At 34.8% G+C, this 25,669-nt stretch overlaps 1 protein-coding gene across 1 annotated transcript; it reads left to right on the top strand.

Annotated features, from left to right (window-relative positions):
• The first annotated feature begins 9,096 nt into the window (after positions 1–9,096).
• On the top strand, positions 9,097–25,396 carry LOC129225182 (uncharacterized). Its single transcript, XM_054859751.1, has 2 exons — positions 9,097–9,366; positions 24,946–25,396. The coding sequence occupies exons 1-2, from the start codon at positions 9,349–9,351 to the stop codon at positions 25,339–25,341; spliced, it is 414 nt and encodes a 137-aa protein (XP_054715726.1). The 5' UTR covers positions 9,097–9,348; the 3' UTR covers positions 25,342–25,396.
• The last annotated feature ends 273 nt before the right edge of the window (positions 25,397–25,669 follow it).

Genomic DNA, 25,669 nt, shown 5'->3' with positions numbered 1-25,669 from the left:
TAATAAACTTAAACAAATTATTTAAAAAATGGTCAGATCCTATGTTTTTAAGCATGCACTTTCAAAAAAAAATACTTTTAAAATTTTGGAAACCACCCCATTGCGGGAAAAATAATTTGAGTTCAAAATGTTAAAATTAAAATTAATGCCAGAGGCTGGATGCTTAAGGTTGGATGCTAGATGCGTGTGGATGCTGAGTATTATATCGCACCCTTGCAAGAAAAGTGACACAAGTCTGAATTGGCTAATTTTACAGTAGAGTAAAAAGAAAACTAGTAGTTTTTTACTGGTTAACTGTTGCTAGTCTTTTGCAATGAATATCCATTGATATTTTTTAATGAAATATATATATATATATATATATATATATATATATATATATATATATATATATATATATAAACAACTTAAGTTTTGCGTATAGTACCTACATTTTTAGTTTGTCCCATGTTTTATTTATTTATATATTTGAATTTTAGTTTGACTTGTGTCACTATTCCACAAATTTGATATTTTTATTTTTGAGTTTTCACTCTAATATTTTGGCTGGTGTCATTATAGATGTCTTTTTCATTATTCTTCTTATTTTGAAGGTAAACTTTAGATGTCTTTTTATGAAGAAAAATGACAAAAACTCACAAATGTGTTGTTTCCCACTGCATTGAAAGTGTTCCATCAAAATCTTTATGAACAAAACTGACACAAAGCTAAAAGTGACACTTTTCCGCAAAACTAACGTGACCACTCTTTACAACAGCTCAGTCACTACTGACAAGTGTCAGTTTAGACCAGAAAATTGCGTCAAGTTGTGCAGAAGAAAACTGACACTAGGGCTACCTAGCGGAAACTGTCAAAATTTCAGTTGTGACACTTTTTCCACCTGAAGAACACAATGGTTTGGCCTGTTTCATACAAAAATCAGAAAATTGGGATTTTTTGACTTGTGTCCACTTTCTCTTGCAAGGGTGCGAATGTCGGACGCTGCATGTCGTGCGTTGGATGTTATTTTTGTCTAAAGAGGATGTGTACGTGTCTGCGCTAGTGGATCAAAGCAATTTCTATTAAAAGCATAGAGAAATAAAATCAAATGAACACCAACTGCAGTCTAGGGAGAACAATAAGCAATCCTGATTTAAAAAAAAAAGAAATTAAGAAAGAGAAAGAAAAGAATTAACACGAACTGGGACTTCAATATTTAATCAAGAAAAAGGAAATTGATCCGGATAGACCGAACCAAAGTTGTAACAGCATGAATGGGGGGGGGGGGGAATTATCACGCAATAAAGATCTTTACTCAAGGCTGCGAAGTCGGAGGGAAAATGAAACGACTCCAACTCCGGGAGTTTTAGAGCCTTCGACTCTCTTTCACCCCCAAATCGCTCCGACTTCGAGTTCGACTCGGACTCTGCAGCACTGGTATACCGGCTCTGAGGAAAAATGATCGACTCTGAATCCTGGAATCATTAAGACTTTGACTCCGATTCCAAAATCCCAAAGTTGACTTCCTTCCTTTACAGCTTAGCGTCTGACTTTCAAAACCTTTTGCGTCGAAAAAGGCGTTCCTATTAACACGTATGAGGAATATCTTTGCCAATTTCGGATTTGAGATTATTATTTTTCAAATTAACCGGGTTACAGTTTAGCAATGTATTTTCCGCAACAGCTAAGCCTTCGTTTCCTAAAGGTTTCTATTCCATAGAATACTATATAATTTTGCTATGGTATAGGAAAATTTAAAACGTTTAAACCCTTGACCAGAAAAGTAAGGAATATGAAATATAAAACTTTAGAAGTTGTTTATAGATAGATCCCTAACTTTCAAGTAGTAATTTACAAACAACATTTTTATGTGGAGAGACATATTCAAAAGATTTTACAATAAAAATGACGTTTTCTTACTTTTTTTCAGGTTTTGGAATGCTGAAGAAGTGAAGAATGTATTTCAGATTGCTTAATTTATTAATTTATTTTACATTGAGTTGGATATCACTTTCTTTGTAAACGATGTACATTTGAACATGAAATGCTTATGTAAATAAAGCTTTTTTGCATTTTTTCTATATTGGTTTCCCATCAAAAAAGAAATTTTAAAATATGTCCAATTCAAATAAGTATAGTATGCATTGAGACGGTATGTCATTATGTCTGTGCAATGTAACAAGCGAAATAGTGTTACAAATCACGAAAAATAATTTAGATTTCTTATTGATCCTAGACTTTGATATTAGTTAAAAATAAAAAAGGTGGATCATTTAGAAAATTCTTATTCAAAAAATCAGTTCCATATTTCTGAAGAATGACAGCTCACATTACTTTGGGAAACTGAAGATAAAGAGCTGTTGAAATTTCTTCTTCGTGTAGCCCTGTGTTCCACAATCAGCACTGTCACTTTAAACTCTTTATAATAGTACTTACTATTAACATTTTAAAAAAAAACATAAATGATATGAAAAAATGTATTTTTTTTTTAAATCACTCATAGAGGAAATGCTAAGAAATAGTAATAGAAAGTGGAGAAGTTTGCAGATTTGCTTTTTAAATTTTTGATTATGATTTTAACTCATATGGTCCACCTTTGATACACCATGCTCCAAAGGGGCTACAATTTTGAAATCGAATTGTGAAAATAGTAAAATTTTATCTTCCAAAATAAGTTGCACTTGATATGTGTTACAGGCAAATGTAGAATTCAACATTTAAAAAATCAGCTAAGTACCGTAAAACTTTGGCCCAGATTTTGGAACTTTTCTCATTCTTTTCTCAATAATTTTGTAACTAATTGCATTTACAAGAAGTGGACACTTGTTTTTGCACTTCTAGAGATCTCTTAATTTAATTTTTGAATAGTGATCAGTTTATTTCCAAGTATTTTAATCCTTTATTATTGTTTTTTATTTGGGTCACTGTTACCCTTGCGTTTGGGGGACTTTGGCCCAAAGTGCTTTTCCATATGAAAAACCAATGGAGAACTAACTAGAGCCAAAGATAGATGTGTGCTTACAGGGAAAAATATTTTTTTTGAAAGGAAAATACATTTTGCAAGAAGTTTGAGTCACACATATTTGTTTTAAGAAAATTAATCATTATTATTTTTTTAAATGTCTGTGTATATCTTGTCTCAGAAATCACCGACAGAGAACAGTAATATTTTCATCAGTTTTGGAAGTTGAATGATTTTATTAAGATAACATCATTCGTAAAACAAAGGATCCTAAATTTTCGGTCACTTACCAAAACTTTTTGGTGCGTTCCATGCTCTGAAGATTCGCTCCTTCTTTCCTCGCATGAACAGCCATCTTTCAAACCTGAGCTCATTCCTTAAACTTTTCCAACAAATTTAACAATATTTGTAAGAAGTAGATGCAACTGGGTAAACGTTTTTCTAAACATCTCGCAACTTTTAATTCCTCTTCAGCCATGGTAACTGAGCCCCGATGAATTGAGTCTGCAATCTCTCCCTCTTTATCCGTTGCCGAGAGTTCCTGGTTTTTTTCTTGTGTTTTTCCTGTTTAGAGTCTTAATTGTAGCTATTTTTTACTTTTCCAAATCTCTCTGAAGGACTTTCTTCAAGTTTAGGTAAAAAGGTTAGGTTTTTAAAGTATGTCGTAGTTTTTAGAGGTTGAGAGATATGTTGTCCTTGTCAAATTAAAAAAAAAAAAAAAAACATAAACAGAAATGAGAAGTACAATTGTACTACGGCACAGAGTTATTAAATAATGCTCATAAATAGGTACTTAAACTCTTAGCTAGTGTAGAACTGCTTCCACATGGAGAAGCTTGAGAGGTTATGAGGGCATATGTCAGTACAAGGAACGCAGAACCACTAGTGTTGCTTCTTGAGTAGAGCTATATAAATGCTTGGTGATGCTCTCTAGTGGAATATGTGAAAAGAATAAGTTTGCGCCTTGAAGGTTGAAAGAGGACCTTGCATCTTTTTCTCCAATTGGGCCGAAGAAGGACCGTAGGGGCAAAGTAGTCCGCGTTTACGGTACACTTAACCAGGAAATTATGGAAAATCATCAAAACATAGCTATGGCCACCGTTGGCTTTACCTCACTCAAGAAATATACATAAAAAAAAATCTTGCATGGAGTTTTTTCTTTTTAAATTATAAGAGTGTAAACAGGATTTAAAGAGAATGCATTCACTACAACTTGAATAAAATATTTTGTATTTTGAATCTTCTGAATACAAATTTATCTGAGAAAGCAGATAAACATTAAATGAGCTGTTGCAGGGACCGTCGCGTCGGGACAAATCCTCCCCCGAAAATTTCAACCTGTCTCCAAAAAAAATAAAGAAACAAAGACTATCAAATCAAAACTCTTCCCTCTCCTCCTTCTTCACTTGACTTGGTTGAAAAATATTCTTTCAGTTAGACCTCTTCTCCTACTTGCCCCTCCACATGCATTTTTTTTAATTAAATCAAAAAGTTCTAATTTTTTTTACACCTTGGTCCATTACATAATATTAATGACTCTACACTGTTAAAACTACAGGTTGCATTCTGCACCTTTCAGGGGTGAAACGCTTGTTCACCAGCGACACCCAATACGGAGCCGAAATTTCACCTCTAACTAGGGTGAAAAACAGGCACCTTTCAAAAAGTAGGCAGCCGGGGTGAAAAGAATGAACCTTCGGAGAGAGAAATGGCACCCTTACTGTAGATCCTCCCTCCCTCCCCCGTATTGTGTGCGTTTTTGAATACAGTTGTGTATTTTTCTTTTTTTAATAGTTTTGTTTTGATTCATGATAGTCTACGTTTTGCACACTTTTCACATTGCATGAATTCAGTACTGGAAATGATTAAAACTTGTAATTACAGCATTTGACCATATTTCAGAGTTTTCAACATAGTTAAGAAGTGCTCATTGCTTTAATTCATCTGATCGTTCTCTACATCAGTGTTTCTCAACCTCTTTTGACCCACGGGTCGGTAAAAACAAATGGAAAACATTGCGGACCTGTGAAATTTTTATCCTTTTCTTAAAAATAAATAAAATAAATAATAATAATTATAATAACTCTCGGGGCGGTAAAAAAACTTGTGAAAAAATTCTGCGTACTGATGAGTTTTTTTTTTTTTTTTTCAAAGTAATATTAAAAATGAATAAAACAATAAATATCTACAGACTTTATTTGGTATCAAAGAGTTGTCACAAATATATTTAAAGCTAAAGACGAGTAATTATTTGAATAATCATCGTTAAGTTAATGATCATTTGTGAGAAATAACCGCACCGAAAGTAAAGTGTAGATGTACTTATGAATTATTTACATGAACAGCCAAAAATATTCTGGGATATTAAAGTTACGGAAAAACAAAATCGTTTCTCAAACGTTCAAAATTTCAATCAAAATAACAATAGAATAAAATGCGCATAAAATTTTTCGACAGTTAAAAATTTAAAGAAATTCCTAACACTATCGAATAACCGCTAACAGGAAATGATTCAAACACTTGAACGAAAAAGCAAAAGAAAAAGATAGACGGAGAGAGATTTCTTTTTTATTTTTTGCGCTCGCTACACAAAGCACAAGAATCATTTTTATTTAGGTTCTCACTTGTTGATTATTGAAAATATCATTGCGGTTACTATTTCGGTGATTAAATGTTGCTTATCGAGTACTCAAGAAAATAATGATAGATACATTCAGTAGCGTTTTGAAGGATGGAATTTTCACGACAGTAACGGTAACCTGAAAATAAACAACTAACGGTACTACGGTATCGTAACGGACTAACGGTAACTGAAAAGCATTAAACGTACTTTTAACTATGTTTGAAAGCCCTAAAAGCTACAAAGTGATCAAAAGCTGTACTTACTTGTTATTTTAAAGAATTATCCTACAAAAGTTGAGATTTAATCCAATAGTGTACTTCATTCAATGTGAAAGACGTAGAAGCCACGCGTAGTGCGTCATTCGTCCGCCATATTGAAGTGGTTGAATGGTGAATGTATGCCGGAAGCGCATGCGCCAGCAAGTCATTTAGCGATTGCTTGCTGTTTTGGCACCCCTGTCTACGACTGTCTGCTACTTTCGCACCTCTGCTTTACTTCCTGGCCAGTATGGCACCCTTGGTCACCATGCTTTCACCTTAAAGGGGAATATATTCACTCGTTTGGAACCTCTGGTTATAACAGTGTAGTTACGGGTAACATTTTAAAAACATTCTTTGATATACACTTCAACAAGAGACGTAACAGATTTACATGAGCAAAACTACCATTTTTAATCCACTCATACTTTTGATTAAATGCTTAATTTTGTAGATTTTAATAAATTAATGCTAGTTAACGAATTTGTAGCCTTTAAGAATATTAATTTACTTTTTGTGATGGCGATTGTAGATTACTTTTCAGTTGCGACTATTTTCATTTATTTGCCCGAAAGTTAATCTAAAAGTCCCCGTCACACGCATTTGTAATTGTAAACAAGTAATAAACACTGTATGATATATTATAGACCATACGTATAAGTGTACGCAGTCCTCGTATTTTGTTGAGCCTGATAGTCATCAGATAGTGATAGTGATATAGATCATATAAAAAAATGTCATTACTCCCTGATGAATAATTCTTGCGTAGTATAAATTAATGATCAAATATTAATGAACTAATTTCATTAATTAAAATAATTATTTGATACTTATTTTTTGATTACATTTTAGTTTGATTTTTGCAAGCAATATACTAAACATAATTACCCCTTGATTACATGTCTGGAACCACCTTCGCCTTCCACCATGTCCCTCTCCAAAAAAATATCTTGGCTACGGCCTTGAACTGTTGGTAGTGCATTTAGACGCCCAAAAACTACATTTCCCTAGTTTATTAAGACTTTTCTTTCTTAAACGTAAACCTATTATTTCACTTTTCATAGGTTAAAATTGAAACCAAAAATATTACACGAATGAGTTTTCTCAAAGTATTTTTAATTTGCGGCACGGAAGTGTAAAAAGTCAGCTTTGTACATTTAAAAAAGGCTTGAATTGTTTTTAGCATTTTTGTTAGAGTTACGTAACAATTTTTACTTCCTTTTACAAAAAAGGAAGTATTGTATTCGCGAAAAAATTTTCACTCAAAAATCGCCCTTAATTTCCATTTTGCTCACCCCCAAATGAATGTTGAGTTTTTTTTTCGATTCGACCACATGCGGAAAAGTGCCTAAGAATGTATAGACACGCGAAATATCCATTTTGACCATCACCGAGGTAATTACAACGACTTTTCTCGTGACGTCTGTATGTATGTGCGTATGTGTGTATGTGCGTATGTGCGTATGTGCGTATGTATCTCGCATAACTCAAAAATGGTATGTCCTAGAAAGTTGAAATTTGGTACATAGACTCGTAGTGGGGTCTAGTTGTGCACCTCCCCTTTTGGTTGCTTTCGGATGTTCCTAAGGGGGTCTTTTGCACCTTTTTGGGGGGAAATCATTGTTAATTTCGATGTAAACTCAAGTGGCGTTATAATTTGTCGGACACTTGGCGATATATCGCCAGTCTTTTGGTCGCCAAGTTTTGTCGCCAACTTGGCGACAAATTTGGCGGAGTTTTTTTTTTTTTTTTGGTTTCAATTTGGCCATTGTTGGTGATATTTAGAGAATAAATATTGAATCACATTAAAATAGCGAATAATGGGGAAATGACATTAAATTGGAGTAAAAGGAAGTCATGTGATGCACACATCAGCTCGTTTTTAAAGAAATTCTATTAATAAAAAAAAGGGAAAGGGGGGGGGGGAAACATTGACTGATTGACTTATTGGCTGATTAACTTATTCCTCATTTTTTTTCCTCAAATTCTCCTGTAGAATATTTTCGATGATGAAATCTGAGGTCGATGTTTAGGAAAAACTAAAAGTACAATTTTTATTCAAAGTTTCAAATTTAGAGCCGTGTTCCAAATTCAGATACTAGTCGATTTAGAAACTAGTATATGAAAAACAGATGCATAAAATAAAAGAAACAAATTAATTGACGGCAACAGTTATTGGTTTTTATTATTTCTTTTCTTTTCCATATTTTCTCATGTTATTTAGACTTTTCAGAAAGTGTTTTGAAATTTTATCTGTGTTTTGACTCGTTAGAATCATTTTAAATATGAGATGCAACCCTCGGGTAGAAAAAGGTTGGGGACCACTGCTGTATGGTATTTGGATTATGTTAAGTTGGCCTTTTTGAGGGTACTATTTCCGGAAAACTGTAGCAAATATACTGTCAAATATTTTTTGCAAGTCAAAGATACCTTCAATTTTAGGCTAAAATGAGCTTGATTTAATGCTTTCTGAAAATTTCTTACTTCATGCAAACTGAGAAAACATAAACGTATCATAACATACAAAACATAAAGTTAAAAATGTATTACACTAAATACTGAATAACATAAACAATGTGTCGTGTAAAGTTTACGTACATACGAGTTATACTTACTTTCTGAGAAAAGGTACATGAAACTTTCAAAAATAACATCTTGAGCGAAAAAACAACGCGTTTTCGTGTAACTCAAGAACTACACCTGAAAGGGTGTTGATGATTTATTTAGAACAAAATTTTGACACTTCTAATTTAAACTAAGGTATGTTGAAAAGGTAAATGAGTGCAATTTATTAAAAGAAAAAAAATCGTATTTCGAGGGTCAAAATGAAAATTCCTGCACTCAATCCAAATTAAAACTCGCGCAACAGTTTCTTGTATCATTTTGTAAACCCATCATTAAAAAATTTTGCAATAGATTTCTTTTTAGAGTACAATTTGCAGCTAGTTTAAATACACTTCACAAACTGAATATATTTCAGCAATCTCCTACTCATTATCAGATATGGTAGCAGACGACCGATCACCACCGTAGAATTTTGAATTTCGAAAGTATGTTATTCCATTTCCCTTTTCTTCCATTTTTTGCTTGCGCATTCGTGCTTCTGTGATGAAGATTAAAAACAAGCAAAATCAGTCCGTAAGTAAACATAAGTGAAACAAACAATTCCAAGCCAAATCTCATTAGTCATTTCCTCCCAAGAAATCGGCAATTCACCTAGGAACAAATAAGGAAAATTACTTTGCGCAACCGCCCTGACTTGTCATTACGCCGACCCCAAACGACAACCCTATTTCTGCATATCCGTTACAAAATGTCTTCGCATTGTCACACCTCACCTTGTGGAGTTCCTGACGATGTGATGATGGCGCAGACGATTACCTATTGTTGTGAACGCGACCCCTGTTTTGTCACCTTGGCAGGGGCCTCTAATTGACCATCGAATATAGGTGCTGTATCACGGCTGCAACATCATTTTCTACAAAGAGTTTCGGTTTAGCACAGTTCTCTAAGCAGACGTGTGGAATATGGACATCAGAACTTGGGTAAGTCTCTACTTAACGTATCACTAAACCGCGATAATACTAATACACTTAAAAATTACTGGGGAAAAACCAAGAGCATTTTTACGCAATTTAATGACTCTTATGAAAGTTTAAATTTAGAACTTTTTGGATTTCTAAAAAATGGAGACTTTTCGTTTAATTTCTTTAGAATTAGAATATTGTGAAGTTTTCTGTTGCAAATACTAAGAATCATAACATTTATTTTATTTTTGTGTATGAAGTTAATCGTTACCGAATTTAAATCAACATTTTTCAGGGAAAAATTAGTTATAATACTATTTTCATTTTGCAATACTACAAAACGTTGTAGCTGAACATTTAAAATAACTAGTTTCACTCTATATAATTAGCTATAATACACTTACAAGTAACCCTATATAAGTGTGAGTCACCGATTGTAATAACACTCTGCATATCCGGTAGAACACTTAAAAATGTTGAATCCGTATTTTTTTTTTTTTTTAATCGGTATCAAACACCTTTAATGGGGTGAAATTCACCCCTAAATATTGGATAATTGGGAATTAGAGAGGACTATATATTTTTATTTTAAATTTTAATTGCAAAAGTTCAAATAATGATTCAAAATTTGAAAAAACTATACAACCTGTAGTTGACGTGTTTCAGGATTTATCTGAAACTACTATTCATCGGGGAAAACTATCCTTCGTAATACGGTTGAATGGCCCTAAAACTTAAATCTATCGTAAGAAAGTTTTGTTACATATCAATTGAAAGCTCTACTTTTTAGCTTTACAGTGTTTCTTGAACTTTCATTCTACTATAATTAGGAGAGAAGTTACAGTCATTAGTAATAATACACTTTTCATTTTTTCCGCACATTTTGCGATTTTTACTGGCTTATATTTCGAACAGTTTTCAAAATCGAAATCTAAAAATTGACAGGATTACTTATCTTGTCACGTGTGTTCTTCATTCTAAAATTTATTGAAATCGGAAATGGTGAGGTCAAGAAGGCTATTTTTCTGACGTACTCATAGGCAACTAGCCGGGCGAAGGGTCAAAATGTTGAGGGATGTTTTACCCCTATAAATAGTATTTTCGAAAAAATCCTGAGACACGTCAACTTTAGTTTGCTTAATTTTTTCAAATTTTCAATCTGTATTTGAATTTTTGTAATTAAAATTTAAAATACAGGAATATATTGCACTCTCTAAGTCCCAATAATTATCCAATATGTAGTGGTAAATTTCACCTCGTTAAAGGCTTTTTTCTTTTTCCTTTTTTTTTTGCCAATAAAAAAAAAAACACGGGTTCAATATTTTTAAATGCTGTATTGACGCTGACGTGCAAAGTTTTATTCCATGCGGTGATTCACACTTGGGTAGGGTTACTAGTTAGTTATACTAATTTTAATTGATTTATGCTGAAACACTGCAATATATTCACAAGTATTACGTTATAATAAAGAGCAACTACTTTCGTCGAGCAATTTAATAGAGTTAATTAAGGTTTACAAACTTTTTTTTATATTGGGAGATTTTAAACATGTGCCACTAATTGATGATGCCGTATATGCACCATCTCGAGCCAATCTGTATTCTGGTCAGCATTATGGTAAGAAAGATAATATAATTTATAGGTTCAAATAAAAATTATAAGTTAAGAAAAGAATTGAGATGCGCCAGAATAGTCACCAATGAAAGGCATCTTACTACTATTATATATGCAAAAGTTTGTCTGTTTGGATGTATGTAAATGTTTGTTACTCTTTCTCGCAAAAACTATTGAATGGATTTTGATGAAACTTTACAATAATATAGTTTATGCATCAGAATAACACATAGGGAAGTTTTCACCCCATTATGGGGGCAACCCCCCCCAGGGGGCGATAAAACCCAATTTTCGTTTAAATTCTCTAATATGAGGATGAAAAAATACTTACACATATATTAGCATTATATGTCCATCGAAAGCTCTGATTTTTCTGCTGAAGATCGCACCTGTTCAAAATTTCTAAGTAGAATAAAAAACGAATTATGAGCTTTTTAGTTCCATGATAGAAGGTTTTCCTCAACACAATATAGTATTTAGGGTAACTCCCTGTCGATAGCGACAATTGTTGTATTGTTGACTATTTTTGCTTTTCGTCTGACTGTTCAAGGCTTTTCTCAAGTTAAATTTTAAAGTAAGATTTTTTGCACAAGATAGGCAAATAATACATGGATTTTCCAGTTTTACGCAACTTAGAGACAATTATTTTTTTTTTAATTCAAAATTTATTTGTGTTAACTGGGTGCTTGACCGACCAGCAGGAATCTCGCCAAATTTTTTTTGCGGAATCATTTCAATAGCTAAGGCATAGGCATGTGGCAATTTTTTCAATTGTACCTGTTTTTGAAGCTAAAAACTACGCGAATACTGTTTCTCGGATTTCCCCATGTAACCAAAATATCGCCATTTCTTTAATATTTCTTTTTTTATATCATTTGTTAACATGTAAAATGATCCGCCCACTAAATTAATCAAATCCATAAACAGCACAAGTTTGCGCACAATTTGAAACACAATTGCCAAACTTTACTACTTATTTTGGAAACATTTCGGATAGCATCATTTCATGGTCACCAGGAGTATCTCAGTATTTGGCCACACTATCTCTTCGATAAAACTAGTAACACACAGTTTTACAAAGTAGGGAGGGGGAGACAAGGTATCCCAAAACGATTACCGCAAATTTCGTAACATTTTAAATCGCAGTAAGGGATTACGGGCGGCTACATTTTTTTAAAGTTTGTGCTTCAATAGCAATATAAAGACGATTTTATAATATGTTTAAAAAAAGGTAAATCGTTTTAAATAAGTGGAGTTTAAATTCATATTTTGGAAATTCCTCAAATTTGTATATTCTTAAATGTCGTTTTTTCGTTTCGAAAGGTTGCTATTTTGTCCTTTGTATTTATTGCCATTTTACTTTTATGGGTAAGGGAAAAGCTCGTCGATTTTTAATCACGTCAAAGCGGTATGTTTTGAGTTATTTCAGTTACGGAAGAAAACGAATAAAAGTAGCTATATTGTTTCTCACAATTATTACACACCCAGACAACGCCAGGTATTTTTATTATGCACAACAATCTGGTAACTAAGTAAAGAAAGTTATTAAATAGAATCTGCCCCCCCCCCCCCCCCCCCAGCTACCGTCGAAAAAATATTTATTTTTTACCCGAAAATGCCAAATACATGCAAAACATTTTCTTTGTAGCATCTTCTGTTCGGAATTCATATCTTATGAATGTAGATTAAGCAAACATTTTACGCAGTTTTATAAACTTGGCAAGTCTCTGGCGAATGTATGGCACTGTGGTCCTTTTTCCGATAAATAATGGATTTGGATTATTTTACATTTTTACGCTGCTTTTAAATGCAAAAATAGATAATGAATTAGATTGCATTCGTTGAAGAAAATGAATTTAATTGCAAAAAAAAAAAAAAAAAAAAAAAAAGACATTTTAAAAACTTATTCGATAGGCAGAGTTATGATAATGCGGTCTGGACGAGTGTTCAAAAATCTTGGCGCTACAGCTATTACAAAATTTGCATTAAAATGTAAAAACTTCGACAAACTAATTTTCGTAAAAATATCATTAGATGCTATATATAGAGTATTGCAGTTAAAATTAATTCACCAAATTAGTGAAACAACACGCTCAAATGACATTAAAACTGCTATTAAACTGAAAAATTAATCCACCAAAAACATTTTATATCTCCAGACTCACCAGGCGACTACGTTAGCGCATTGGTGAATTTTTTAAAATTTTAATGAAACTTTTAATTTTATTTTTCTTTTTTTTGTGTGTGTGTTTTTAAGGAATATTGGTGCTAATTAGGATTTTGTGGAATTAATAACCTTTCTTTAATATCGACAATCGAGAGTATTGGTCTTTCTTTTTTTTTTAAATTTGTTTTTTATGCTATCGGACCTGTACTGATGAAGATTTTTGAAATCAATCATGAAGAAGATTTTCAGAGGGAGATCTTATTTGAAAACGCTGATCTCCATTCTAATAGAGACTTAGGAGAATGTTTCTTTCCGTAATGAGAAGTTTTTTGTATTATTGTCCTCATTTAAATGGGAATTTAAAAAAAAAAAAAAAAAAACTGTTGTGCTTTGATTTTAATGGTATTTTTACTCTGCCCTTTTTTTGGTATTTTAATTAAGACTGTTTAGGTTGTTAAGAAACAGTTGATTTCCTTCACGTGGAGGATTTTAAAGGTTTGATGTTCTCACTCTAAAGGGACATTATTAGAATCTGAATTTGTAGTGACTGTTGACCCTATTTTGAGAAGATTTCTCCGGTAAGAAGTTATACAATAATTTAGATAGCAGGTGTAGCGCTGGACACCATTTGACGGGGATGGGGATTATGAGGGAAATGGTTGACTTTATTTAAGAATTGTTGACCTCACTCGAATTAGAAGTTTTGAGAATTACCCAAACTAACTTCTTTACAACTCCTGAACATTTTCCTGATTTATGTTGTGTGATTTTTTGGGTGTCTTCCCAGTATCGCTGGCATTTCATTCCCCTCCCCCCTCCCTTGATTTTCAGTTTTCATAATATCTTTTGATATATCAAAGGGGGGAGGCCATTTTAAATGTCGGCGAAACTGGGGAGAAACCATTTTTTGGTAACTATTTGATCTCTCCTTATGTTGACCATTAACTTGAATCGATTGAAACAAAACTACTTCAAAGTGAGCGAAGCCGCGGGTAAAAGCTAGTCTTATTATATGTTTAGAAACATTAAAAGGAAAGGGGATAGGTTTAACGAGTGTTTCCCCCCAAGATTTTTCTGAGGGCGCCGTGCCCTTCCGCTTTTAAGCTGACCTTTGACCCTCGTTGCCCTTTAAAAGTTTAAACAAAACTTCATAAAAGCGAAATTTTTTTCAAAAGGTAGAGATTCACACAAGTCTATCCTTGAAACGTCAATCCCTCGTTTCAATCACTTATCCACAAGAATTTAATTAGAATATATCTAAATGTTTTTTGCATTACCTTTAAAACTAAACTTCAAAAAGCTTTTAAATATTTAAAAAATGATTACTATCGAAAACACTTGAATTGAGTATGTACCTAGCATATCAAAATGTAAAAGAAGCACCTTTTTTAAAACTTCTCTTAAAACGTACCCTTTTATATGAAAGCGCACTGCTCCTTTTTTGGTCTGGGGAGAAGCACTAGTTCCCTCTGGGCATTTTTTTTTTTTTCGAAACTGAAATCAATTTTGGGCTATAGTGCTGTTAAAAGGGTTACGGAGCTCTCAAACGGAAATTTCTATAAGTGAAATTTGAAGCTATCTTTAGTGACTTTAAGGGAATGGCGGAAATTCGAAGACTTTTTCAATTTTTCGATCTTTAAGTTTGAAAAACCCCATTGAGGGCCTTGATCCAAGAACCAGGTAAGTCCAAACTTACTCATTTTTGGTAAGACCAACAAATAACATCAGTGTTCGATAGAAAGGCAAGGCTAATTTCTTTCCCATATTATTTACTATAAAGTAGAGGCCTGATCCTACATTTGTGTCTCGTTGTTGCCCCAATCAGAACACAGGGGTGACACATCGGAACACAGGCTGCGCCATTGAAGATTTTAGGGGGGTAGGGGTTGAGGGTAATTTTTCTCATAAGGGAATCGGGTCCTGCTTTTAGGGGGGTTTTCGCGATATTTAGGGGGGTGCGCACGTGTTCTTAGGGGGGTGGAGGGGAGCTCCCTGCGGAACATTTATATTCTTCACTCGCAAAAATGACTTTTTTTAAAGGAAAAGTTTGGACTAAATTGAATTTTACATTAAAGTCCTCAACTGTAGACTTAAAGACTTTCGTTGATGACTTTAGAGGACTACAAAGAGACCTCATTCCTGAAATATCTTAGGGACGCCGTTAAGTCTAAATCTGGCCCTGATTACAACCAATGCTGCTCAAAATTTTTTTTTATCCTCCCCCTCCCTCCAGGAACTCAGTCCTAATTCCGCCTATGTTTAATAGCTCTCCCTTCTTTGGTCCTGTTTCAGATTCAGTTTATCGTAGTCCTGACTTGCTTTCACGTATGCGATTCTGAGGTAAAAATACTCGTATAGCGAAAATTTGCAATTGACCAATGAACTCTCTTGCCAACTGACAGCTGTTAATTGAATCTGTCACAACCAGTGAATACCAGAAGCGGCACAGAAATTTTGCGAGCCCCCTCCATCCTGTTCACCCTTACGTCCCTACATATATTTCACCCCTCATTTAAAAACTCTATAGCCCCCTTCAGACTTGGTACCGGGCCGACAGGTGTCCCTTCCTCCCCCCCTTAAGCATGGTTCTGCTTATGTAACAACACCCCAAAGCATGGCCCATGCATTCATAGCAGGGTAGGAGTCGCTTTGTCTAATGGTGCAGGCGGCCCTTTTAATTTTTGTTAATAAACGTAGAAATATAAGTTTTTAACGCTCTTTTTCGTCCCGGGCCCTTTTTTAGGCCGCGTTGGACCCCAATTTCCCTGACTCCCTCCCGTTTCCTCAATGTAGGAGCCATGGCCCCCAGAGCTCTAAAAAAATGAGAGAAAGTGTAAAAGAGAGGAAAGCATTTGCACGTGTGAACTTCGGCTATTTACTTTGGTCCCTGCTTAGGATGGAAATTGCAAGAGCTTTTTTCACATTGAGTAAACAAATTGTATGTTTTTTTTTGGACACTTATTTAAATGTATTAAGTTCAATAAAAAAATTGCTTGAAGTGGCCCATTCGGTGGTTGACCCAGTCGGGGATCCCTGACTAGCCGACCTGGCCAGTCCGGCCCTGTATCTCCCTGTCAAATTTGGTCGAGATCCGACATAAACTCGATTTGTATATGAAACAAACAATAGATATATGCACAGATATTCTTTGTTTTATTTATATAGATTTTCTGGAAGTAACAGTTTTGTATGAGGAGTACGTGTAACAGTGATGAGAGGGAGGTCAAAAATAGCTAAAATAAAAAGTTTTCCTTATTGTTCCCCCCCCCCTGTTATTTATTTATTGTTTGTAAGAGTTTTGACCACTATGTTCTAGCCTTTCATGGATTCATTTGCACCAAAACAATCGCTTAAAACTAATTTTGAAGTTTTCGAATGCAGTAAAACCTGTTAAGTTGACCACTATTCTAAGTTGACCGCTATTTTCAAGCACAGAATCAGATCTATATCATATAATTTAACCTTTATAAGTCAACTTATACAGGTTTCACTGTAACATATTTTTTCGCCCATCACTTGAAAATTAATATACTTTCTTCATAAATTAGCTTAAGTTTATGTAGAATTTTTCATTTCACTTTATTCTCGTTTTTTCTACCATTTTCAATTTGACTGTTCTTTCAATTTATCATTAGATGATTTTTATAAAACTTTCAGTGATGTTAGGTCCACTGCTGGAAGTAGAACAGTTCGTTCTTAGGGTATTTTAATTATTTTTCTTAAATCTTTTTTACATTCTTCTGTATCTGATATGTTATAGAATGAAGTATTAGATTCGTGAAAATTTTCGAGTTCTGAATTTCAATGTGTGCTGAATAACTGAATCAATTTTGAGGATTTCCGAAAAATACCTGTCATAGTGAATTTGTGTGTTATCCATCTTTTTTGGATATGCGACTTCAATTTCGGTAAACTTCTAGGAGAGCTCCTCCCTTGTAACGCCCAAAAAACGCCCTCTTTGCCATTAAGAGTCATCTAAAACTGAGTTTCCAGTACTGCAATTTCGAAAAATTGATGGGGAGAGCTCCTGAACCTTCCCTCTTCTTAACACAATCAAAGACAATCTGCAATTGCTTTCTTGGAGTTTCAATTTCGAAAAATTGCAAGGGAAAGCCACCGAACTTCTCCTTCCACTAACATTACCAAAGATCTATCAAAATTGCGTTTCTTAATCAAAAGGTTTGAACATTTTTGTGGTACGCCCCTACCCTTCCCCCACTCTCATCAAAATCATTAAAGATAGTCTTAAATTTGGTTTTCAGGGCTGCAATCTCGAAAAAAATTCTGAGGAGTGCTTCCGAAAACTCCTTTTCCTAACGTCACGAAGGTCGGCTACAAGTGCGATTTTAGAGCTTCAATTTCAGAAATATGCCTGTCCACTAACCATTGATAGCCTGAAATCGCAATTTAAGGACTTTAATCTCGAAAATTTTCCGAGGGACACCTCCCGAATCTCTTCTCTACCTAACATTACCACAGATAGTTTAAAACTGTTGTTTTTAGAACTATTTTGAAAACGTTTCGGGCGAGAGTCCCCGAATCCACCCACTCTCCCTTACATAACAGAAGAGTATCTACAGTAACTTTTTTGATATTTCAATTTCGAAAAAAATACCGGGGAGGGACCACCAAATCGTTCCAAACGAAGCCACCAAACCTTCCCAATTAATGTCTAAAACTGTGTTTTTATAACTACAATTTCAAAATTTTTCCGAGGAAGAAACCCCCGAACCCTCCATTTGACTGAATATTATACTTCTGACAAGGTTCAACTTACTTACATCCAGTAATGACTTTATCACAAATCAGAAAGGTGTATTATCCACTCAGTATTTTTTCAAAAGTTTGAAAAAAAAAAAAAAACGTTTTTACTCAAGGGCCATATTGTAAGTTTTGGGAAGTGAGTGAGACGTGTCAATCCAACAATTTCAGTTCAGATGGCAGTAGTTAGCGTTAACCCCCCCCCCCGGTTAGTTTGCCTGGGAATTAGAAGCTTGAAAAAGTGTTAGCTTTAACCTTATTTAAAAGCGATAATTTTTTTTTTGGGGGGGGGGGGATTTGCACTATTGAGCTTGGGGGGTGGGGATTGGCAGCCCTGGTATCAAACAATGTACTTAAAACAATTTTCTATATATGCAAATAAAATACATGCATATAACTCTTAGAACTTTATCAGCAAAGAAGTGTAACTCTAAAACCATCAGTTGAAAGTGCAATATTTCCAAATTACTTATTAACCACTTAAGAGGTCTCTGTTCAGACGCTAAAACGTCTACAAACTGTAGCATTCTTCATATGTCAAAACATGAAATTTCATTAAAAGTAAGCAAATGAAAATGCTTACCTTCTTTAAGTTACATTTTTCCAGCTTCAGGTCGCCCTTGTATTCAGGCTGATCCACCCGGGGGCCCCATTTGTGTCGCGTTCTATGTCGACTTGAGTATCGAAACTAAAAAATTAGGCAGCTCAAATACATGACGACGAGAAGTTTTTTTTATCAGATTTTATTTCACATACAACGCATCACTGCAACTATTTACACTAAATTATTTACAACATTTAAAGACAACGATATTCGACATTTTCACCATACCGCACCACATGCGGTTTGAAGCATAGACTAATAATAAGAGTAGACCGAGCTTTCTCATTCTTGCTGATGAAGAAAATTGGTTCATAGATGTATCATGTGACTAGTGGAAGGGCTTGGCGAAGACTTTGGCAGCATGGTTGCTAGATGGCAGCATTATCTATAGTTTGGCACTTGACATGTATTTTAAGACAATGTGTTTTCATTAAAAAAAAAATTCCAGGTGCAGAGATTGAACTGTTTTTCTTTTAGTTATGCATTATTTTGACATTAGTAATAGTTTTTGATCAGTTTTCGGTAACTTTTATTTCATTTGGAGCTGTCAGCGTTGGCGTGAACGAAATGGCGTAAACGTTTTGCGTTAACGCAAAAATGTACTAATCGGTATCTTAAATTGAAACTGTAGGTAAAAATCTTACTGTTTGCTGATTCTTCTTGGTCGCTTGCATCTTTTATTGCTTAGAGAGTTATTGAAATTGACTAAAGAAAATGCACAATACTATCTAAACGAAAAACTCACTATATTAACAAAATATTTACAACTTAGAATAACAAATTTACAAATCGGACTCCATAAAAGATCATTCTTCCGTGTTCAATCAATTCTATTTATTTTATTTCGCGCTGGCGTTGATCGTCTGCTACTATTAACGCCCGCTGTTGCTAGGATATCCACCAGTCACATGGTTTGGTTTATGAGCAGCAAAAGGGTTGCCATAGCTCGGTCTACTCTTATTATTAGTCTATGGTTTGAAGCATAGACTAATAATAAGAGTAGACCGAGCTATGGCAACCCTTTTGCTGCTCATAAACCAAACCATGTGACTGGTGGATATCCTAGCAACAGCGGGCGTTAATCGTAGCAGACGATCAACGCCAGCGCGAAATAAAATAAATAGAATTGATGGAACACGGAAGAATGATCTTTTATGGAGTCCGATTTGTAAATTTGTTATTCTAAGTTGTAAATATTTTGTTAATATAGTGAGTTTTTCGTTTAGATAGCATTGTGCATTTTCTTTAGTCAATTTCAATAACTCTCTAAGCAATAAAAGATGCGAGCGACCAAGAAGAATCAGCAAACGGTAAGATTTTTACCTACAGTTTCAATTTAAGATACCGATTAGTACATTTTTGCGTTAACGCAAAACGTTTACGCCATTTCGTTCACGCCAACGCTGACAGCTCCAAATGAAATAAAAGTTACCGAAAACTGATCAAAAACTATTACTAATGTCAAAATAATGCATAACTTAAAGAAAAACAGTTCAATCTCTGCACCTGGAAGTTTTTTTTAATGAAAACACATTGTCTTAAAATACATGTCGAGTGCCAAACTATAGATAATGCTGCCATCTAGCAACCATGCTGCCAAAGTCTTCGCCAAGCCCTTCCACTAGTCACATGATACATCTATGAACCAATTTTCTTTATCAGCAAGAATGAGAAAGCTCGGTCTACTCTTATTATTAGTCTATGGTTTGAAGCATCTCCACTGTTCGAAGCACAACAATTCTCGACTGTTGCCACTCCCCAAAATTATACAGCCACTGATTTCCCAGGATTCTAGGGGGTCCAGAAACAATGATTGGTATTCGGTCAACAGTTTCACTATCTACAATGTCTTCTAAAAGTTTTTTTATCATAGTGAACGGTTAAAGAAACATCAATTAAGAATTTACTTTTCAAATATTAGGCAGCGTTCTTTCTGCTTTCCATTCTGAAACGTCGAATAGAGGATTTGTTTAAGTTACGTTCCGATGGATCACAACCTACGCTTTTAAGCGTTGTTGTCAAGACAACAGCTGCTTTTCTATCACTCAACTTTGCTGCATCAATACTCACAGCAACATAATTATTTAGAACGTTCTTTCTACTTCTTTTTCTTTTGCAAGGGGGTAAGTCGAACTTTGGTCTGCATTTAAAGAGCAGCCATAACTTTCAAACAAGTCACATTTAACTTCATTTTCCTCTAAAGGAGTTGGTACTCGTTCAAACAGCAGTCTTGTATTTTCTTCCTCACGTTGCTTCATGTTTTTCGAAATTAATCCTCTTTTTAATGAGCATTGCTTCTTTCTTCAACAATTTTGCATCTACTTTACCCATTTTATCAAAACACACACAGCGGCGCCATTATTAGTATCATTCTCCAATGAAAGAAAAGAAAATTCACCAGTCTTGCTCTCTGAACATATGGTCGTAAAATTTCATATCAAAACATTAAATTTGAATTTGATTCCCTCTATCTTGTACGAGAAGGACAGGCCTGTCCCTACCTGGGATAGGCCTGGGGGGGGGGGGACGTTCTTAAGGGACCCAGCAGTCCGAGAAATTAAAAAAAAAAAAAAAAAGAACTAGCACCAAGACTTGTTGAAGTTGCAAATATATACTGCTGGCTTTTGGGGAGGGGCCCTACAGAGTTTTTTTGCAGGGGGGGGAGGCCAAAATTTATAGATCCGGGTCTAGAGGAGGAAGGTAGACTTCTTGTGTAAACAGCAGGTGATACTGATTTTTAGTTATGCATTTTTTAGTTTAGAGTAAAGTTCATTGGAATTTTGGGAAAAAAAAGCTGAACTTTCATAACTTTGAAGCTTGGTAGCGACCCTTAAAATATTTTTTTTGGCCTGAAATTTTTGTGGAAGTCTTATTTTAGGCCGTAAACAAAAATGGGAGGGTGGCCCGTTCAAATTTCAAAAGTTCATTTTTAAGGACCTCCCTATGATGTAACCTACATGTGATACTACATAGTTAAAATATTTCTGGATACGTGGTGCTAAAAACATATTAAATATTTCACCATATCACTTTGCCCCGCTAGTTCACTTGCCCTACATTACCCTACTATCAATTTTTGAAAAATTCTTCTGTTATATTCTTTGGTTTTTGAAGGCATATTTTTCCTGACTGGACTGGACTAGACTGCATGTGTTACTACACAGTTAAAATATTACAAGATAGGTGGAGCTAAAAGCAGAGTAAATGTTTATCCTTTTCACGTTGCTTCGCTATTAATTTGACCCACATTTCCCTACTACAACCATTCATGTTTTAATATACTGCTCGACATTGAAAATGCAACACCAAGAAGGAATGGTCAGAAAGTGATGAAATTTGGAAAAAAGACAGCGACAGCAAGGAATAATAAATGATCATAATTTCTAAATGATAGGCAGAATACAGAGCGAGAACGGCGTCGGCTCAGTAGGGTGTAGGACCACCGCGGACAGCGATACACGAAGAAACACGTCTAGGCATAGAGTCAATAAGAGTGCGGATGGTGTCCAGAGGGATGGCTCTCCATTTCCTTTCAACCATTTGCCACAGTTCGTCTTTTGAACGAGGCAGGGACAGAGACTGCAAACGGCGTCCAATCACATCCCACACATGCTCGATTGGTGACAGGTCAGGAGAGTATGGTGGCCAGGGAAGCATCTGTATGCCTTGGAGAGCATGTTGACAGAAGCGAGCACTGTGTGGTCGGGCGTTATCCTGCTGAAAAATTGCATTAAGTATCCCTTGAAGGTAAGGGATTGTCACCGGCCGCAGCACATTAACCAAGTATCGTTGGGCCGTCATAGTGCCCTGAATACGAACTAGAGGTGATATGGAATTTTACGCAATTGCGCCCCAAAACATTATGCCACGTTGTCGTACGGTGAGACGTTCCACAGTTACTGCCAGATTAGATCTGTCTCCACGTCGACACCACACACGTATGCGGCGACTATCACTGGATAAACAGAAGCGGGATTCATCTGAGAACACAACATTTCGCCATTCTGTCATCCACGTCGCTCTAGCCCGGCACCATACCAAACAATGCTGTCTATGTTGTGGGGTCAATGGCAGTCTTCTTAGCGGGCGCCGTGATTGCAGACCACGTGCGACCAAACGACGGGAAATGGTTCTGGTTGACACGGGAACATTCATAGTATCTTGCACCTGCTGCAGAATCGAGGAACAAGTGACTTGTGGGTCTGCTACAGCTTGTCGGTTAATGCGTCGATCCACGCGTTCTGACGTCACCCTGGCTGCCCCTGTACCCCTTAATCTTGCCACATTTCGTTGTTCCAACCATCTTCGGCACACCCGATGCACCGTGCTCGCATCCATCTGGGTATCAGCTGCGATTTGACGTACGGACCAACCTCCCATTCTCAGTCCGATCACCATACCCCTCGTAAAATCGCCTATCTGCTGGAAGTGCCTTCGTTGACGGCGACCTGGCATTCTCTCGTATTACACGTATCCTCCAAAACAAAAACAAAATTTCTTCGATAATTCTCTAGTCGGAAATAACGACACGAATATTGCCCATTCTGCAAGTTCCTTCCCTTATATCTTACTTCACGTGCGTCGGAGAGCTGCACATTTAACATCATTTACATAATTCAGTGATGTACGTCTACTCTAGAATTTGCATAAATTTCTGAACACTCCTTCTTGGTGTTGCATTTTTAATGTCGAGCAGTGTATTCAATATCGAAATATTGTCATCGATATCCTTATAAGTTTTTTTGTATTATTTAACTTTTTGATAACTCATTTCCGAACTCTTTAATACAATTGTCTGCATAAAATGTTCCTTCAAAAGGAACATTCTAAGGAGATGTGAAGTTTAGAAGCGGGCGCGTCGCATCGTTCGTCGATGAAATTATTAGAACATCAGTGCTAATGAAAACTTTGAGTCTACTAATTTAGTTTTTTAGTTACTGCTACTTAATATTTTTCTGTTTTATAAAAACTGAATCCGTTTGCCAATCTATTTCGAATGCTGTGTTTTAGATGCTTTATTTCATAGAAAAACATGAAATTTAGCAATTAAACTGACATTCGAGTTAGTGTAGCCTCAAAAAGAATGAAGAACTTCTTTTTATAAATAGGTGTTTGTAGTTCAAGGATTCTTTTTTGAATTAAAAAAAAACAATGGTAGGGGAGAGAAGAGCACATTTGAGCAATTTTCATCATTCCTTCATTTTTCAAAAAATATTATCGATTTGTCGGAGCAAAAATGTCTTTACAATAGAATAGTCTTTTCTTTGTGTCAAGGAATTTTTCGAGATTAAAAAAAAAAAAAAAAAATAGTTCTTTGGTTTTATGGTATAAAAAAAAAATACTTTCAATCAATGTCAATATGAACAAGCCTGAGGCACATATAAACACGATTAGAAATCGCAGGACAAACAACATACTTCAACGAAAAACCCTTTAATATAAAGATATACGTTGATACCGATGACATTGAATTGTTTGTGACCTACACAGATTTATTTTCTATTGTATAGTAACTGTCATGAAAAATATTTTTCTCGAAACATTTGACTCTGCTCACTGACAAATTTTAAAGTTTTGTAGAATGTTCTGATCACCGATGGATAGACAAGGAAAAAAACTGGTAAGACTACATGGTGCACAAAGAATGTTTTATTATGTAAAGAATATTCTTATTAAATATTGCTTTTAAGTTTCATATCGAACATGATAATGTCTTATATGTTTACATGTTGATGTTTTAATTGATTGTAAATTTCAGTTTTATTGAATGAAAATATTTTGTCTTCGTTTTTTTTTTTTTTTTTTTTTTTTTTGGAATTACTATTATGACATTAAACTGTTGACCCACTATTTAGTAACAAAAAATTCATAATAAATAATAATATAATAATAATAAAATTAACGTCGAATTTACGAACTGATTGTAGAAAAATAACATTATAATATTTACACTTTTTTAACATTTACAATACCCTACATTCTACAATAATATTAATTTTTTAGAGAGGACAGGTGAAGATGTGTTCACAAATTCCCATCTTCCTTATTAGATCTAACTTGCAAAAATAAAGAATTCTTATTTACATAATAAAACTTAAACATTGTCATAAATTTACTTCAATATTTAAGTTTAGCCTATTAGTTAGTTTAAATTATGTTTTCACTTGAAGAAGACAGTGATAAAAATACATACAACATACGCTAAAACAAAGAAGTTGTCAACATAGAAACATTAACTGGCAAATTGCTCTAAAAAATGGCGAAGAGGTTGAACTGGTACTGCCATTACTTAAGAATTTTATAAGATTTTTTGTAGTTTTGTTTTGATTTCATAGTAAAGCATACCATGTTCACACGTACCCTATGTTATTATGTGCTCCCCTTTCTCCTACTGTCTTTGGTTTACAGATTTTTTAAAAGGAAGATTGATTTTTTTTATTACTTTTTTCAGAGGAAGATTTATCTATACATATTAGTGCTCTTTCTGCCATTTTGTGCTGGAACTCACCAAGCATTTTACTACCACAATGACCAGTATCCAATTCGAAGTCCTTACGTAGAAGACAGCAGGTCTTTCATGCATCAACTTCACTTTCCTGAGGAACTCCGCAATCATCCCCTGTGGGATTCTTTTTGGGATGTCTACAACTACGACGGTCCTCATCAACAAAGTGGCGCTCCCGCCATTCAGACTTTCAGCTTCGAAGATCAACCAAGGAATGAGTACCAGATACCACGCAGAGATAGGCATAGATCTCTGCCAGACCCTGGAGTAATCAGAGACGAAGCTTACCAGAGATACAAAGACTATTTCTTCGGGAGATTTGGATCGAATTTCTTAGAGTGAAATTCAAATTGTCAAGGCGAAAATTGTACATAACTGTATACATAATAAATTTATATTGTGCTTTTTCTATTGTCTTGCTCATTCGCAAGCATCAAGAACTTAGCCTGAAGTGTAATATCATGAAAGGTAAATATGTCCTGATATCGTGGGGGAATACTGAAACTAGGTAACTCCATTTCAGCTGTTTCGAGGAAAACTCAATTTAATATTTTTAAAAAATGGTATTTTTAATATATTTTTGCTATATATTCAATATAGGAAGACAGGCTTTTAAATAAGATTGTTGGCACACAGTAATGAGAAGTTGACAAGTTAACTTGCCTAGTTG

The sequence above is a fragment of the Uloborus diversus genome, chromosome 1 (genome assembly GCF_026930045.1).
Source record: "Uloborus diversus isolate 005 chromosome 1, Udiv.v.3.1, whole genome shotgun sequence".
Lineage (NCBI taxonomy): Eukaryota > Metazoa > Arthropoda > Arachnida > Araneae > Uloboridae > Uloborus > Uloborus diversus.
Note: the sequence above shows the minus strand (reverse complement) of the source record. Positions and strands in the feature narration are given on the sequence as shown.